The sequence below is a fragment of the Diabrotica undecimpunctata genome, chromosome 1, assembly GCF_040954645.1.
Source record: "Diabrotica undecimpunctata isolate CICGRU chromosome 1, icDiaUnde3, whole genome shotgun sequence".
Classification (NCBI taxonomy): domain Eukaryota; kingdom Metazoa; phylum Arthropoda; class Insecta; order Coleoptera; family Chrysomelidae; genus Diabrotica; species Diabrotica undecimpunctata.
In genome coordinates, this window is record NC_092803.1 from 149,518,467 (window position 1) to 149,536,068 (window position 17,602).

The 17,602-nt window shown below is 32.8% G+C and overlaps 1 protein-coding gene across 6 annotated transcripts in view; it reads right to left on the reverse strand.

Annotated features, from left to right (window-relative positions):
• Positions 1-909: 909 nt before the first annotated feature.
• The window catches only part of wake (ankyrin repeat and fibronectin type III domain containing protein wide awake), an 82,460-nt gene continuing 65,767 nt past the window's right edge, over positions 910-17,602 (reverse strand). For all 6 annotated transcript variants that reach the window (XM_072520200.1, XM_072520203.1, XM_072520202.1 and 3 more), the window contains 3 exons: positions 16,883-17,151; positions 16,086-16,825; positions 910-13,353 (listed from right to left, as the gene is read on the reverse strand). In XM_072520200.1, the coding sequence (XP_072376301.1) occupies positions 13,052-13,353; positions 16,086-16,825; positions 16,883-17,151 (1,311 nt within the window). In that variant the 3' untranslated portion in view covers positions 910-13,051. The remainder of the gene's footprint in view (positions 13,354-16,085; positions 16,826-16,882; positions 17,152-17,602) is intronic.

The following is a 17,602-nucleotide window of genomic DNA, read 5'->3' on the forward strand; positions in this document are numbered from 1 at the left end:
CCTTCTACAAGTCGTCGACGAACTGTCCATCTGCTTACATCAACATTTCTCACTTCGCTCAGACGATTTGAGAGTTCAACTGAAGTTAGATGCCGACTTCTCAAACATGATGAGACCAGAAATCGATCATCTCTTTGGGATGTTACCCTTCTACGACCTGATCCTGGTCTTCTTGTGAAGTTACCGGTGTCGCTAAAACGACGAACTGCTCTTTGAACCGATTGACTAACACCCAACATTTCAGCTGCATAATATTGGCTACGACCATCTTGAACTAAAGTCACCGCCCTTGCAGCATCTGTCGGAGTTAGAGACATTTAGGAAGGATAATTAAATAAAAATATAACACGTTTTGAAAATAAAATCACTACACTAGTATGGTTGTTGAATTAAAAACAACATTCAATAAATATCTATTTGCTTTCAGACCCTTTTTGGCAAAAACCTGAAATACCAATTTGTTTTAAGAAATATAAAAAGCAATATTAAAAATATTATTTTATTTCTCGTATACAAGGGTACACCTAAATTTACATACGTAATTTAATGTCTCTAAAATTATACAACTTCAAATAAATAAGGAATAGATCGAGTTTTTTGCACCTGAGTGTATATATATATATATATATATATATATATATATATATATATATATATATATATATATTTGTTAAAATTATTTTGTTTTAACATATTTTATAGACTAGAACTGCTTTAATATAATAAAATAATAAATAGATATTTTCTTAGGTGCCGGTAATGACCCACGTAATGCTTCTTCGAGACTACTGTCTGATAACAGCACGTGATGCCGTTTACTTTTGTTCAGTTATGCTACGGGATTTTGGATGACTCATTTTATTATTTGTTCGTTAGACTTTAGTAATAATAAAACAATAAAAAATACGCTTTTCTGCACTTTCTTTCCATTTTATTTACAAACATTAATTCTATATACAATATTGACAATTAATATATTTAGAGAGAAAAATAAAAACAAATAACAATATATCTGGTGTTCTATTTAAAATTGAAGTTCTATCACACTTTGGTATGGGAAACCCTATATACATCAATCTTTAATAGTTTCTACACAAATCTGCAGAAGGGTCAGAGACCTTTTCGCCACAAAAACGCAGCTATTTATGGATATTTATAATAAATGGAATAAAATTGTTTTTAGGGGCAATCCACATTGAGAAATGTCAAATATAATATATACAAAAATATCAGAATGGGGACATATTGTTGGTTTAGTCACTATAATATATATTATCAAATATAGCGACCCAGAAAATATGCTAGGAGAGTTTTCGGAGTAAATATTTTTCCCCAGTTGTGGAAAATGAAGCAATGCACATCATTCTTCGGCCAGGCATTCCATAATCTCATGTATCAGACAGAGATGGAGATATTAGCAAGAAGAATAAATTTCCCAGATTTATGGACATTTCATCGACAAATTGATGGTCCCTTCTGCCTCACAAAATGTCTTGCTGAAAAGTGTGCCTGAAGGTTTTTTTTATTATATCCTTCCCATATACCCTTCCTTAATTTATACTACCAAAATGATATTTGGGCAGGATTGGCAACATGGATAAAAAGTGCTGAACGGGTCTTTGATTTTCAATGGAACTTCCCTAAATATGGAAATATTTAGCCATCTCGGGTAACCTATATTCTTCCCTTCTTGCCTTATTGAACTTTGAAACTGCCGATAATTGGGTATCCACCGTAGTAAGAAATGTATATATGTACATTAGTTTTTTGATGGCCAAATCAGCGAATTTGTATGCTGACCTAAGACCAATTTTCAACAGCTCATCTGTCAGTGATATGTTACGGAACCAATTCTCGATGTGGATTTATTTATCCAGATAGTAATTATCTGTATTATACCCCTAAATATACCTATAAAATGCATAATAAATATACAATCAAAATTTGTTAGGTGTACAATATAAGTAAATATAAAAAGTATAAAAATATCACGGTTGTCGAATGTAAATATTATAAAAAAAATTTAAAAATATAAATACTGTTACAAACAATGAACTAATATACAATAGTAATCTTCTTAAGGGTTGATAAATGATTATTTTATAAATAGAATACTTTTTTTTTCTAATAATAGATACATTGCCGAAATAATACAGTAAAAACTAAAGTGTTCTAAATTTGGCTAAAGTATTATTGATTTTCAGCGCCTGAATAAAGTAGGATGCGGAATTTATATTTTTTGGGTGTGTATTGTAATCGCTTCCATTATAAAAATAATTGGTATCGATGTCATAAGCAAAATTTACATAACACTACCAAATTTGTTCAAAGATAAACATTTTGAGAAATTTTAGTATAGCAAGCTAATATTTGATGAGTTTTGCCTTTTTTCAGAGCAGAATCCCAGTTTTTAAATATAATTTTCTTTAAGACATTACACTGCAATGGAATACAGGGCAATACAGGGAATACTGAATTTTAGCTATGTACGTATGCATTTTTTTCAAGAAAGTGTTGCAGGCAGAATTAAAATATTAATTAATGGAGATCTTTGCGGTTATGTTTAATAAGTGCCTCAAAGAAGATGAGCCGCCACTGGAAGGAGGGAATAGAGCCATCATACGTTTTGATTGGAATTGCTCCTCCAAACATTAAAGAGAAAGTGATTTCTGAGATCGAGAAGTAAGAGAGTAACCTTTGTCATCCCATGTTTGGCCAGCGAATTTTTTGTCTACACGTCACGGTGTATTCGCTCCGTGCGTGACCATGGTAGGGGTACTTTGAAACGATGCCAGCGCGCGTAGCGGCGAAATATGACAAAATTGGACATACCTTTTTACGCATAAATTTTATCAAAAATGTGTGCAAATACATATTGCATATTTAATTGTGCTAATAATAGCAAAAATAGTAAGTGTAGTTTTTATAGGTTCCCAAAGAGTACATATAAATTAGAGAAAAGAAAAAGATGGATCCGTGCTATTAATATGAAAAAGTAAATATCACATAACTTCATTTTTATGCAATTGAAATAGGAACAATTTAAATAATTTACCTTAAATGATATATGTTATAAGGCTACAAGCTAACTGCAGAGTGCCTGATGACTTAAGCTTTTATATCATAACTTTTACTATTACTGTTTTTAAATATATGCTCTTTCACGTGAAAAACTTGATTTGCCAGTACTAGATTTTTCCTTTCTTTTCCGTTTGTGGTTGAAAAGATATATTATGATGAATTTTGAGAAACCCAGTTTTTATTAATACATTTATTTTCTACATAAACTGAAAAAATATAATTAAAAGGTTAATTATTAATAATTGTCAATTTCACATGTATTTAACAATGTCAAACATATGTCATATGTTTAACCTGAAAATTGGTAGGTCCAAAACTGTCAGATGAAGGCGGTAGGTGTCGCGTCAGTCACGCACGGAGCGAATATCAAACTTAAAAGATGGGGATATACAAAAGATGACGAGTGTGACTGCGGCAAAGTGAAAAATACTGAACATCTATGGGTTTGCACAGACTTGACCTAGGCATACACTCACCTTGACTTAATGGCAGCTAATGACAGGGCCATTTAAGTGGCGAAATATTGGCAGTATGTGATCCGAACATGCAAAGTAATTATTTTTCATTTATAAGAAAGGAAGCACGAAAGACTGCAAGAATTACAGGGGAATTAATTTAATATGTTCTTTAGCAAGGCTACAGAACTTACAGAACAGCCTTTATGGACGAGTATTTAAACACCAAAGAATTGAAGAACAAGTTAAAGAATCATTAGTTCAAAACATAGAAAGAAGCACACTCATAATATGGCGAAGGAAATGTGCCCAAATGGGAATAGTATGGCCAACTACTGATAGCTGTCGATACTGACTACTCAAATTAGATGCTAAGAAAACTGTTTGAGGAATACGAGAAATGGGGATTAAAAATAAATGTACATAAACCAACATATGGTAATAGGCGATGAAAACAAGCAAGATCTCGTCAAATTTAATACTAAGCATTGCTCACCTTTCACATACTTGGTATAACATTAACATATGACGGAAAGAGCCAGCAAGACATTAAAAACAAAATTGAATGAGGAGGACGTTCTATTCGATAATTAAATTCAATCCTCTGGTTTGGTTGTTAAATTCATAACGTAACAAATAAAATAAAATATATATATATATATATATATATATATATATATATATATATATATATGCTTTCAACATTGTTGAAAGCATATATACATATGGGTCAGAAATATGGAAAGTTCGAAATAAAGATACAGACAGATTGATTGTTATCACTGTTATCGTCATCATTGTTAACGTCAAGATTTCAAGGCTAGACCATGTCAAAAATGATTAAATTAGAAGAATTATTAATGTAGATGAGAAAACCAGGTCGAACCACCCAGAAGTATATGATTATCAATGAAATGAAGAAATTAATTCCGAAAAAATTATAGATATCCTTAAGCACCAAACTATAAATACAGTATTCAGAGCTAAAGCAAAAAATTGATTACATATAGTTCATAATAGTGTCTAATTTTTTATTTAATTATGTTTTAAATCAGATGTATTATTAAATATAGATTCAAATATTCTAAATATTAATTTAATTAATTTACTATTCGAGATGTTTGAATTTTTTAATAAATTTTCAATTTCAAGGTTATAATGACATTCTGAAACTGTTTCCTTTTTGTAAAAATAGAATTTTCTGGAAGTTGCAACCAAAGAAACTTATTTCCACGTTCTATAACAAAAAATGAGATATGTTGATTTGGAAAGTATCTAAACACTTGTTTAATTAAGCTGAAGACTCTTGGAGGTCCTGATTTAGTACATACTTAAGAGAGATTTAGGAAGAACCGTATTCGTTAATTTATAAGTACTTAGAGCGTATGCATGATTTCAAGAGTTGTTAAAGATGCATGCGTGAATGTAAAAGTATCTAGAGACCTATTGCTGATTTGGCAAATAGTAAAAAAGTAATTTATATGGAAAGTACCAAGAAATTTATAAATGCTCTTTGAAGAACCTAGAAATATATGACTTAGGTATACATAACACAATAACAAATAATATATACGTCTAAATACTGTTTCATCTACATGTGGACACTATCAACCCTTAATAATTAAGTACAATTTCCATTAGCCTGCGTTTCTATCCTCCTTACATCATTAACTTTGCTTGGTGGAAAACGTATAAAAACTATAACTAGAATACTCAATCCATATTAACTATCGTTTGTACTTGGTGTGGACGAAGATTGGTTTTCTAAAATATATGCTCATATTACAACGTTAAGGAGGAAGAAATTATTTTGGCCATTTAAGCGTTTAATAATTATACGAGTATGGTAAAAATTAATGCACTTTCAGATTTTTATTTGTATACATTCCATCTATTGCCAATTGGTTTTATTATAAATATGGGGGTCAATGATATTTAGTTTCACCAATCCTTACTAAAAAATATTTATTGCTCTGAAATTGAGTTCCAATGGAGTATTTTTTAGTTAATCACAACCTATATTAAACACCTTCAAACTAAATCATAATTTGAAATATAAGACCTTAGTAATACTAAAGCGGTCTGACAAGTGCGCGGCCTCGCTTAAAGATCGTAACCCTAATCGTATGATCTTTTCTCTTACGTTAGTACACAAAAAATATGTAAAATTACAAATCATTCCAATGCCTATATGAAAAAATCGAGTATCGAGCAGTGATAAATTTTTTACTACAAGAAGTGTCCAAGATGATCCATGTAAAGGACGTCCAAATCTGAAACTGCACAGGAAATCGTCGACAGAGTGCATGCTATGCTTTAGAACTTTTTCTTATTTAAGTGCCATCTCCATTTCGTAATTTTCCAGTGCCAGTGCTTTAAAGTATTGTTTCGAGCTGCAACCATACTATTCTCTCAGGCTTTACAGAAAATGTTTTCTTTCTTTTATCGTCCTTAATATAATCGATCCATGAAATCTTCAGAATTCTTCTGTATGTCCACATCTCAAAGGAGTTAAGTCTCCTTATTGCCGCTCGTTTCAGCGTCCATGATTTAACTCAATAGTTTAGGACTATTTGAGTATTCTTACAGCTACTGTCAAATTTCTACTACAAAGAACGTTTTAGTAGATTAAAAATTTAATTTTTGCAAGGAAAATTACATTTTTTTACATCTATAGTTCACTTTGCTAAACTTTTTATTAAAAATTAAGTGATCGTGTGGGAAAATAAATAAATATAATAATAATAGTCTCCCGTTTTATACCGCTGTCGCGGCTTTGGGAGTATAGCAGGGTAGTCTGCTATATCTAGGGCCTACGGTATACAAGGAAGGTAACATGGCCAGTGCTACGCTTCAACCGTCTATTATTACCCCTGGTTTTACCCAAGCTACTCATTTTTATTCAGGCTGAGTCGTCCTGGGGCCTATAGACATTTTGTAAAATGTCTAGATGTTCTTGCCGGCGGTAGGATTCGAACTCCGGACCACCGGCTTGCGAGGCAAGCATCCTACCGCTTGCGCTACGCAGGCCCCCTTAAATAAATAAATATGGAAGTTTAATTGCTTATTTGTCTAATTTATAAAATTCGTGTTACAGTTTTCAAAAACCGCATACAGGCTGAAATTTTTTCTATGAACAAAACGAACTAATTTTTTAAAACTAGACCTGATATTTTAGTGTGAATAAATCAGTTGTTTAGGTGGTAAAGTGTAACGTTTGATCAAAATATAAAACACATCGAACATACCATTCAAAAGTTATGATAAATAAAAATTTCAGTCAAAATTCACAACTCATCCTGTACATCATTAAACAATTAGAGCAGACACTTTTTAATGGTCATTTGTTATTCCCCATAGGAGCCTCCATACGAGGTATGAGTATGTGCAGTTCCTCATGACTCACCCTGTATATATGTGCTATATATATATACAGGGTGATTCATTAATAATGTCAAATCGCTGAGTTGTAGATTCTAGACCTCAAAATATATTGATTCTGTCCAATATGCCTTATACAAATATGGCTAGTTTCTGGGATAGAGTGTTTAAAATTAAAATATCGATTTTAATTTTAGCATGTTTTCACAATTTCTATTTGAAAATTGACAATTTTAGGTTTTTTGTTATGAGGATTGCTAATTTAGACTCTAATTTAGCATTGCTAATAGAGGTCGCTAGTTACACTTGGTTGTGTTTAGTAAATCAAAGCAATAACAAATTAAAGTAATTTATGAAAAAACAAAAAACTTTGAAGTTAATGTTCAAAATGTCCACCATTTACTTCAATATACTTTATGATCTGATTTCGCAAAGATCTCTTAATATCAAATAAACTTTGCTTATTATTTTTATTCTCATTCGCGGCTTCTTTTATTTTCTGTAGCCATTTTAAAAGAGAATTAATTATATTTTTGTAAACTAATGCCTTTAGTTGCGACCAAATGAAAAATACAAAGGATTGAAATCAGGACTTCTTGGTGGCAAAGCAACCTCACTTCCGTGACCAATACCTCGATGCGAAAACTATTGATGTAATTATTGATGAACTTATACAGAGGTCCACATAAATTGGTTGACAGTTCAAAAGAACCTATGAATTAGTCACATATTTCACCACACCAAATGTTAACCTTACGTCATGCTGAACATGGGCTTCTCTCAAAGCATGAGGATTTTCAGAATCCCACAAATGATTATTTTTCAAATTAAATATTCCTCGTGTATATTGCTTCGTCAGTAAAAATATATCGTATAAAAAAAGTTTTTTATTTTTGGTTTTTAATTTATTATTGTTACACAGAGTTAGAGAACAAATTTTTAATTTTAAAATAAAAATTCATTGGACTTTTTAGAAGCAAATAACTCGATAACCGACCGAATTACATGAATCAAATAAGAGTAACTTTTTTTGTAGAATTTGCTTTAATTTACTAAACATAACCAAGGGTAACTAGCGCCCTCTATTAGCAATGCTAAATTAGAGTCTAAATTAGCAATCATCATGCCAAAGAACGTAAGATTGTCAATTTTCAAACAGAAATTGTAAAAACATATAAAGGTATTGCGAAAATTAAAATAATATTTCAACTGTAAACACCCTGTATCTCGGAACCTAGTAATATTTGTATACGGTATGTTGGGCAGAATCAATTAAGAATGTAAAATCTCTCAGAGATTAGACAGTCTTAATGAATCACCCTGTATATATATTTTGAGTATACTTGACACTTCTATCCTGTATAGTCTCTTTCTTTGGGTGTTTATTTTATCTCGCTATGATGAACACATCTAAACGAAAATGCGCAGCATGTTTATTTAAACTAAAACATGAAAAGAAAGAGAAAACGTTCTGTATGGATTCGAGAGTGGATTATAATACGTGAAAAATACTGTTTTCCAATTTTTTAAGAATGAAGCCAGTCGATTTCGAAAGACTTGCTTATAAAATTGGTTCCATTATATCAAAGCAAGATTTCAAATTCAGAAAAGCAATTACTCTAAACAGAACTTGCAGAAACAGACTTGCTGTAACTCCACAATATTCTGCCATTTTCTTATAAGCATTATGTTTTTAATCTGTCCTTATAAATTTCACTTGTAACATCCCATAATTCATAACTGATAAGTTTACAATGATACAAATTAATTAATTGTTCCAAATTTAGCTATCAATTACTCTTTTTTATCAACCATCTTGTATCATGACCCAAGTGTCAAAAGTAGAGTAGCATCCAACTTTTTGCAATAAGTGTCCGACAATTTCAGTTCCTTTTTCAATTTGCTGCTTTATACTGCTTCTCCAAAAAGCCAATGCAAAGAGTGCCATGAACATCGCACCATAAGTCTTAATGAGTCATATCTTGAAATTGTTTTTAAAGGTAATTCAAAAGAAATATACACAAAAATACACAAGAAATTAGAGCGTTTTTTCGCAGACATGCCTAGATCTGAATCAGGAAGTATATGCCTGTTTCATTGATTTCGAGAAGGCATTTGACAGAGTGCAGCATAATAGGTTCAAAGAAATTTTGTTAAATAAAAATATAGACAGTAGAGATAAAAGGTATTTTAAGAACGATTTTCGAAGTGAAAATTGAAACGTCCATAAACTTATTTTGAACTTAAATTGTGAGTTATTCCCAATTAAAATAGTAATTACTTCAAAATGCCACAAGTAAATAGCTTCAGAACGGTATTGGAACACTGCTAGATGAAATATATCGATATGAGAAAAAATCATGTTGAAAAATAAACTTCTTTGAAAGCATAAATTGCCGTTTTCACTAACAGGCCAAAAACTTTTCAGACTACCTATATATTTTAAAAGAATGTACTTTGATCCAACTTTTTTTTAAGAATTTTATTTTTTTAGAACACTGTAGTTTTTATCGCTGTGAAAATGCATCAATTTTTACAAATAAATAAAATAAAAAATATATTTTAGATTACGACGGGTAAGAGATCTGCATATTTTGCGGGGTTTGACAATGTTAAAGACCTCAAGCTCTTCTACTATTTCTCCTTATTGTCCTTAATAAGCCAGGTGTGGCTTATTATGCTACTACATCTCGCCACTTAACTCGCTGACATTAAAGTTTAAACAGTAATTACGAAAACACGTTAGAAAGTTTCAGATTATTAAAGTGTATTTTAGAATTATTAGTTTATATTGCATCGTTAGCTACTTAGAGCTTTATGACATACTTTACGAGTCTGTCTTTACGACTAGTACATGACCATTTATCATAAAAAGGGGTGTTATCCATTTTAATTAGTGAATTATAAAAATAAATCAAAGTTATGAAGAACAGTTTCTTGAAATAGTTTTCATCGTTATCTTAACAGCCATTCCTCTTCTTTTAGGTTTTACAGCGTGTTTTTACGGCAGTATCTGTTAAAATAATTAAAAACTGGACCCCAAAAATGACCTAGGTGCAAAAAAAGAATCGACCCTTAAAAAAAATAAAATGCTATAGATAAATAATTAGTTTTACAAATTCTGAAAGATGGCATAAGATGTATGTACCAGACCACTGTTCTTGCATTAAAAAGCTAAGTGGTCACTGACGTTGTACTGCTAATAATGAACAAAGATATATTTGGCAAACTTAATTTAACCTATTCTAGCCAATAAAAGCATCGGAAATAATAAAAATAAAATTACTTGCAGTTTCAATTGCAATTCAGATCCGACAGTCCACTACTGAACATTAGCCTACCCCATCTGCTCTGCACCGCTCTTACCTAGTTTTTCTTAACTTTGCTTAAGTCGTCCTTGTCCTCTTAGTTTATATACATTCACCAATTTTATTTCTTTTCCGTTGATGGTTTGTTGAGGCACTAAATTTGTCATATTTTTTTCTGCATTTGCTGCATTTTCTTTCCTAATAGTAAATTAATTCCTAATTAAAGTACCCAATAAAAATATCTACCCTAAAATAGTCTGGCAATAGTGTATAAAACACACAAACGCCCAGATTTCAATCCATTAGTAGTTTTGTTGTTGCAGTGGCGACGTTAAAATTAGATTTTTTAAATACGGTTATGTGATCGAGAACTCGCATTTAAGCAGTAAGTCTGGTCCACTCTTGTGTTTAAATCATAAAATATAGAAAGTTTTTTTTATTTTACAATTCAGGTATTCACAGACATTAGGCATTCAGTAGCCGTGCTCATCAGTATTGTTGGAGAACTATAATCTCCAACCACATAATTCTGTTGCATAACTAATAAATATATTTCCTCTGATACACAAATAAATTCTTAATAACAGTGTGCATTAACTTGTTTCGTAGAAAATGTTATTCTCCGCCCATTTGACCTTAGATCGGCCGATCATTCAAATGCAATATTGTTTTCGGAAGTTTGGTAAACTGTATATATTTTCTAATTAGGGGAAACGTTCCTTACGATAGTTATTCACTCACTGTTAATAACATAAGTTTCTACTTCTTGCCATTTTTCAAGTTTAATTACAGTTCTAGCTAAAAAAGCAAGTGTTTTATTTTATTTTATCAACCTATTCAAACAGGCCAGATCACAGCGCATTCCAAGAGTCCATCTAAGTTTCTCTACTGAGCATTCGAAGGCTAGCGGAACATTGGACTTACAGCAAGTGCAAACCGCTGAAAGAGACACTGATATCATTTAAGACTCACCCTGAAGGGGCGTTGAAAACCGGCACCCCTTTAAGTATGTCACCACTTCTAGAGTTTTAATGCCAGAATACTATTAGAGCCGCCCTTCATCAATCTTCCTGCCAAGAGTCACTGCCAAGTCTCACTGCTCGCAATCTACTATCTGTCTATTATTCTTCCTTTAGTCATATCCTTATCCACCCCAATGACGCTTCCAATTCTGAACAACGATACCCTTTTAATGTTCTTGTTTATGGTTCGAGCCTCACTCCAACCAAAAATTTTTCAAACGCAGCTATACAAAAACAAGTCAATTGTAGTTGTGAGTCACTTATTTCTTCTTTATTTTATCTCCATTGGTACGGTTTTAATTGTTATATGAAATCTTGAACTTTTGGTTGATAGTGTCAACCACTGTAAAATTCTACAAGCATTATTCATGTACCTCCTCCTTATTTCTTATATTTACTCATTTCTCAAAAGCCATCTATTTAATTATCCCTCAATTAATTAAAGACTTTATCACTCATTATATTCTTTTCTTATTATCAGCTGGCTTATTGAGAACCTTTTTCATTTATTGAGAACCTATTAACATGGCAATTCTGATCTTGCTTACGACACTTCTGTATAGTTCGACCGATGTGAGCCCGAACCACTTCCGCATTCCGCAGAGTTTGGAGGCACGGATGTCTTCTTCTGCCTGGGCCCCGCCTGCTGTCTATTTTTCTCTGGATAATCAAATGAAGTAGACGGTACTTATCTTATTTCAATAAATGGCCTAGATATTCAAGTTTTCTTTGTTTAATTGTGCTCACAATTTTTTTCTCTTTCCCAATTTTGTGGATTACTTTTATGTTGGTGACATGCGCGGTCCAGCATTTTAATTACGTACTCTAATAAGGTTATTTCTCACCATACATTCCCATTACTTCTGTATTTGTTGATGTAAGTAACTTATACAGCCCCAGTTTGTCGTTTTTTGCATTAACATTCCATTTTTTCTCTTTTAATTTATTCATCACCTAAACTTCCTCTGTTTAACGCCTCATTAGTATTTTAATTAACTTTTATCGAATGCCAATTATATCTTCCACATTCGTTCCGCTTCGCATGATCTGGTTTCGTATATGTTCTCTCAGAGAAATGCCTAACACAACTCATTCGATGTTACTCTGTGTTGTTTCTTTATCGCCTGACTGATAACTCTATACGTGTCATGGTATCCATTCCATAAGTCATAACTGGTAGAATACAACTGTTGAATACCCGTTTCTTTAAATTTATTGGTATCTTCTTTTTTTTTTCAACAACAGTGAGTATTCCTACCGCTGCCTAAGTCATTGTGATTCTTCTAGTGATCTCTGCTGTTTGATTCTGGCTGCCTAGTTTGATCGTGTGACCTAGGTATATATAATTTTCGACACTTTCAATCTCACTGCAAGTCTATTGTGACATTTTGATGTGTCATCGCTATTGTTTTATTTAAATTCATTTTTAAACGAATTTTCCCAACCATTTTAAACCAATTTTAAAAATGGATACCACGAGAACGTGGCATCAAATAATACAAAGCAGGGAAGAGTAGAGAACTCATGAGGAGGCCTTTGTCCAGAGTGGATGCAAACAGAGTGAAGAACCAGAAGATATATTCTTATTTTTGTTATCATGGATATGTTCATTAATTCTTATGTCTTTAAGTCCTAAAATGGACAACAAACAAAATTCAAACTTAAAATTAATAATTTAATTAAAGCTTTTTTTTTCAACTGTACAGCTAATCGGCCAATCTTGTAATTCAACTTTTAAAAAAGTATAAAAATGCCACTTTAATAATCTGCCAACTTTTAACATATTTGTTTAAATAACAAACTTTCAAATAATCAAAGTGTGTTTACTACTATGCTCAAGAGCGGCTAGAACATCTTGTTTCTGCCTAACGTACAACCTTCCCTGCCTCCAAGGGTTTTGAAGATGTAAAGGTTTGAAATCATCCCTAAGGCAACGCTCCCTCGCACCTATCACTGCTACCAGGCAAAAATTGTTCAGCTTGTCGACGTCATACACTGGACCATCTTTGCCCTTGAGAATGACGGCCATGTTGAGCTGTTTTACAACTAGATCGACAACTTCCCGTGCAGTGGTTTGTGGTGTTACATGTAGTTTTAGACTAGTTCCTGCAAATTTATAATAAACCATGACATTTATTTTTGATAATTTCAAAAATTATTAACCTGCCTACATAAAAAAAGGCAGCCTAATATCCGAAAGATATAAAAATAAAAATAATTTAACATAAAACCAAAAACTTATAGTATGTAAAAATAATTATTTATAGCCATGCAATTAAAAGAAAGGGGTGGAACTTGTAGATTGGCAACACGGCGTTGTCTCTAATAATATTGAAGATAATTTAAAAAAACATGGAAGCATAACCAGACGAAAACACATAGTACTTAGATGATATAGATCGACATCTCAAATGGAACAGGTAATTTACAGTAAAAAAACACATAAAAAATCATAGAGCATAAAATACCTGCATGCTTTGCTTTGTAGACTTGTCTGAGACTTGAGATAAGATTCACCTTGGAAATATAGATGACTGTTCCATACATAACAGACGTTAGTTAACAATATAAACGTTACTTACAACCTCAACACGACTACCACGCCAATAATGCCTCAATTTTCTTCATGAATATTTCTTTATTTAAGAGAGTGCAAATTTATTATTCTGTTAAAGTACCCCGGCACTTACATATAGGTGGATCAAAAGTTTTCAGTATCCCAAGACTCAATCGTTTCTAAGTTACAGAGCTTCAAAGTTTCGGTTTTTAGTTAATTTTTTAAAATCATGAATTTTGAAACGTGCCGTCCCACACATTTAATTTACGCCATCTGAATCTCGTTAATCACGAATATGGGATCTGAATGACTTGTTTAAACGTCCCTTTGTAAAAAAAAGGAAAAGTGGGATATCCCACTGATCCATATATAACGGATATCTCACTAATAACGAAGACAGTGCTACAAAGATATACCAATTTCCTACATCGACGTCTAGCTAATTTTGTAGAGGACTAAATATGCGCAGAAGCTTTCAAAAGAATACCAATCTCCACAGAAGTCACAGGAGGGGCCGATGCATGCGCAGAACTTTTCAGTGGCTTGCGCCAAAGTGTATCAGTACTGTGTTCACTTGCACAAAAAGTACTGGAAGAACTGGTACATATGCGAAAGCAGGCAAAGGATGTACACCCGGGTAGTAGCGATCATTAAAACATATACCTGCACAGAGCAAACTAAGGATTTCGGAGAGGTGTATACATGCGCAGTGAATATCAATGAAACGTACACAGGCGCCGACGATACTATAGGGGCTGGCACATACGTAAAAGATTTGAGTGAGTTGTACGCAACCGCAGTTGGTATCCATGAATCTTTCTCAGCAGTCTCGGTGCAGACTGAACTGCAGAGGCATGTGTACACCCCATGAAGAATTTTGCGAGGTATACGTTTAACTGATACGTAAGGCAGGTTTTACATCTCGCTGAAACATTCTACTCATGTGTTGGTCGGCCCCTAAAGTACCGTGTATGCAGGTTTATCTTTTACAGATACCTGTTGCGCAAGTGTTCATCCCGCTGAAACATTTTGCGCATGAGTTAGACCCTACACCACCAAAAAATCAACTGTTTCTGAGTTACAGAACTGTAAAGTGACTGTTCAGTGTTAGAAGTAGTTTAGACTTCTGAATACGAATGATCTCATGATAACTTGTGAATTTGAGAGGTATTATGTTCTGTTCTTGTTTTGTATGACATCAGAAGGGTCTTCACGTACTAATTCTTTAATAAAATAGAACGATATACGTATAATTCGACTTCTTTAAACTAAGTGTAGGCCTTTAACGTTAAGAAAATTGGGGGTTATCTAAAGCCTCTTTCACTAATCAATAATCAATGGTCCCTTCTGTGACTTCTGTCCAGAATGTCATTTTTTTGAGAGCTTCTTTGCATATGTACACAAAATGAGCTAAACATATATGTAAGAAAGTGGAATATCTCTGAAGCCTTGTCCCCGTTATTATATGTTTGATGTGGCAACATTAAGAAATGTATTTCACAACCCATATTCGTGTCTAATGAGATTCGGACGCCGTATACTGAATGTGTAGGACGGTACATTTCGAAATGCATAATTTTGAAAAATGGACTAAAAAACGAGACTTTGAAGCTCTGTAACTCACAAACAATTGATTTTTTAGTCTTGGGCAATGAAAATTTTTGATCAGCATGACCAAGGGTCTCTGCAAAGTTACAGCTAGTTTTATTGAAACCACTTTTCCATACAAGAGAAGTGCCGGGGTAAGTACTTATATTTACGCATTTGCAGACTTTGAGGAAAGGGCTCATTGATACTTTAATTCAAATGCGAAAAACTTGGGTTAAAAGTTATGAACTCTAAAACAATTATCAAATGGTGATATTATATAAACCCTAAACGGAAAAATAGCAATAGTTAAGAAAATGCATTTACAGCAAAGTTTCCCAACTTTCTTAAAGAATCACTTTTTTCCCAATTAGTTAGATTAGGCAATATGTATCGAATTGTCTGGTCCTTTTGTAATGAGAACAAAATATTTCTATTAAAATTGGAGCTCAGAAGGATTCACAAGGTATATTTTTTTGAGTGTGAAGATTTTTCGACTTGTTGAGTTTTCTAGTAGAAATACCATATGATGAACCCATATTTTAGTAATGTCGTAACAGTATGGTATGATATGCTATTTATAACTGCCAAAAAATCTTAAATCAGGTTAAAAAATGTTAAAAATTGAAGTTGAAGAAGATATATGTAGCAACAATGCCGATAACGAAGGGTAAGAAATATTTCAAATACATACCAGATGCCAAACCAGTTTCATAGGCCGCATACACTTGCAGAATTCCATTCTCATTCTTAGAATCACTTTGATATAACCCTGTATCCTTTGTACCATCCTCTACATCTACATAAGCGTTAAAATTGGTCAGACTTTTCGATAAACTGGAATTAAGATCTGGGTGTAATAAAGTTCTGTTCGGAGATTTTACTTTTTCGACTTTTAGGCTTTGTTTGACGTTTATCATACTTTTGGAAGTCACCATTTTGGATTTTCGTCTTTTGTTAAACGATCCCATAAAGGGCTGTAGGCTACAATCGCTATCAGAGCTTACGCTCTGTATACTATTTGAGGTATCTGTTACGTTTATGGTGTTTATACTGGCTAGACTGTTGGATTGTTTTACGGATAAAAGGGGTACTTCTATATTGGACGACATGTTACATATGGTATTTGCTCTTTCTCGTTGTTGACTAGGGGTGGCTAACCGGCACAGCATGTTTTCGCTTTTGGCCGGTGTGATGCTGTCTTTTCTTACCGGTTCTTTTATACTATTATTACTATAATTATTGGTGTATTCGTTAATGTTGAGGTTCTGTTCACTTTTACTGAACTCTGTTATAAGGTTCGTTGAAGACATTGCATGACCAGGACCTGGCCAAGATCCTCGACCTAGTGTATGCTTTAATAATTTCTCTTCTGGAGGGATTTGTAGTAGACCCGGTGTTCCGAAATCGGTAGTTTCTGTTTGCATCAAACATCTACGATACAAAAAGGAATATTATAAGTGTTATATTAGTTTTACAACTGAAATTTACCTTATAGATATACCCAGTGAAACTCGATCTCTAGCAAATGTAATAACGTTCATTAACCACCTGACACTGTTCCATATATTGTTCATCTTATCTTGCAACTCTTGAAGTTTTAAAAGCTTCGCTTTGGCGCTGGCAATTTCGGTGTTGGAAAAAGCTTCTCTATGCAGGTGATCGGCCGATGCTATATCAAGTTCCAAGCTGCAGCTTAGCTTCGCGTACTTCTTGGTGATGTTCGGTTTGTAGGTGTTCAAATGTATCATTTCGAATACCTTAAAAATAGACATGGTAAATCAGTTGGCAACATGTTTATATCACGTATCAACGAATATAGACGCTTATAAAATGCTAAACCCCCCTGAGGTTGATCCGCACCCCCAAAAAATAAACTACACATTCAAAAAATTTTTAGAAGCTGTATGTGGTCACTAGAAGTATTTAGACAAATTTTGAGCAAACTTCATGTCTTCGTTTTCGAAAAAACTAAAAAAAACTACTTTTTTCCAAGCAGGAAAACCAAACATACAATTTTATTAATTTTCTTACAGCATAAAGATATAATCCTAAGAAATACTTGAGAATTTTTGAATGTACAGTTTTGCCACAATGGGAAAAAATAATGTGCTCCGACTTATAATAAAGCTACCGGTAAGAAACCGGACAAAATTTTAATAACAACATATATAAAACTGTAAAAGTGTAAATTGAAAGTTGAAAATATTT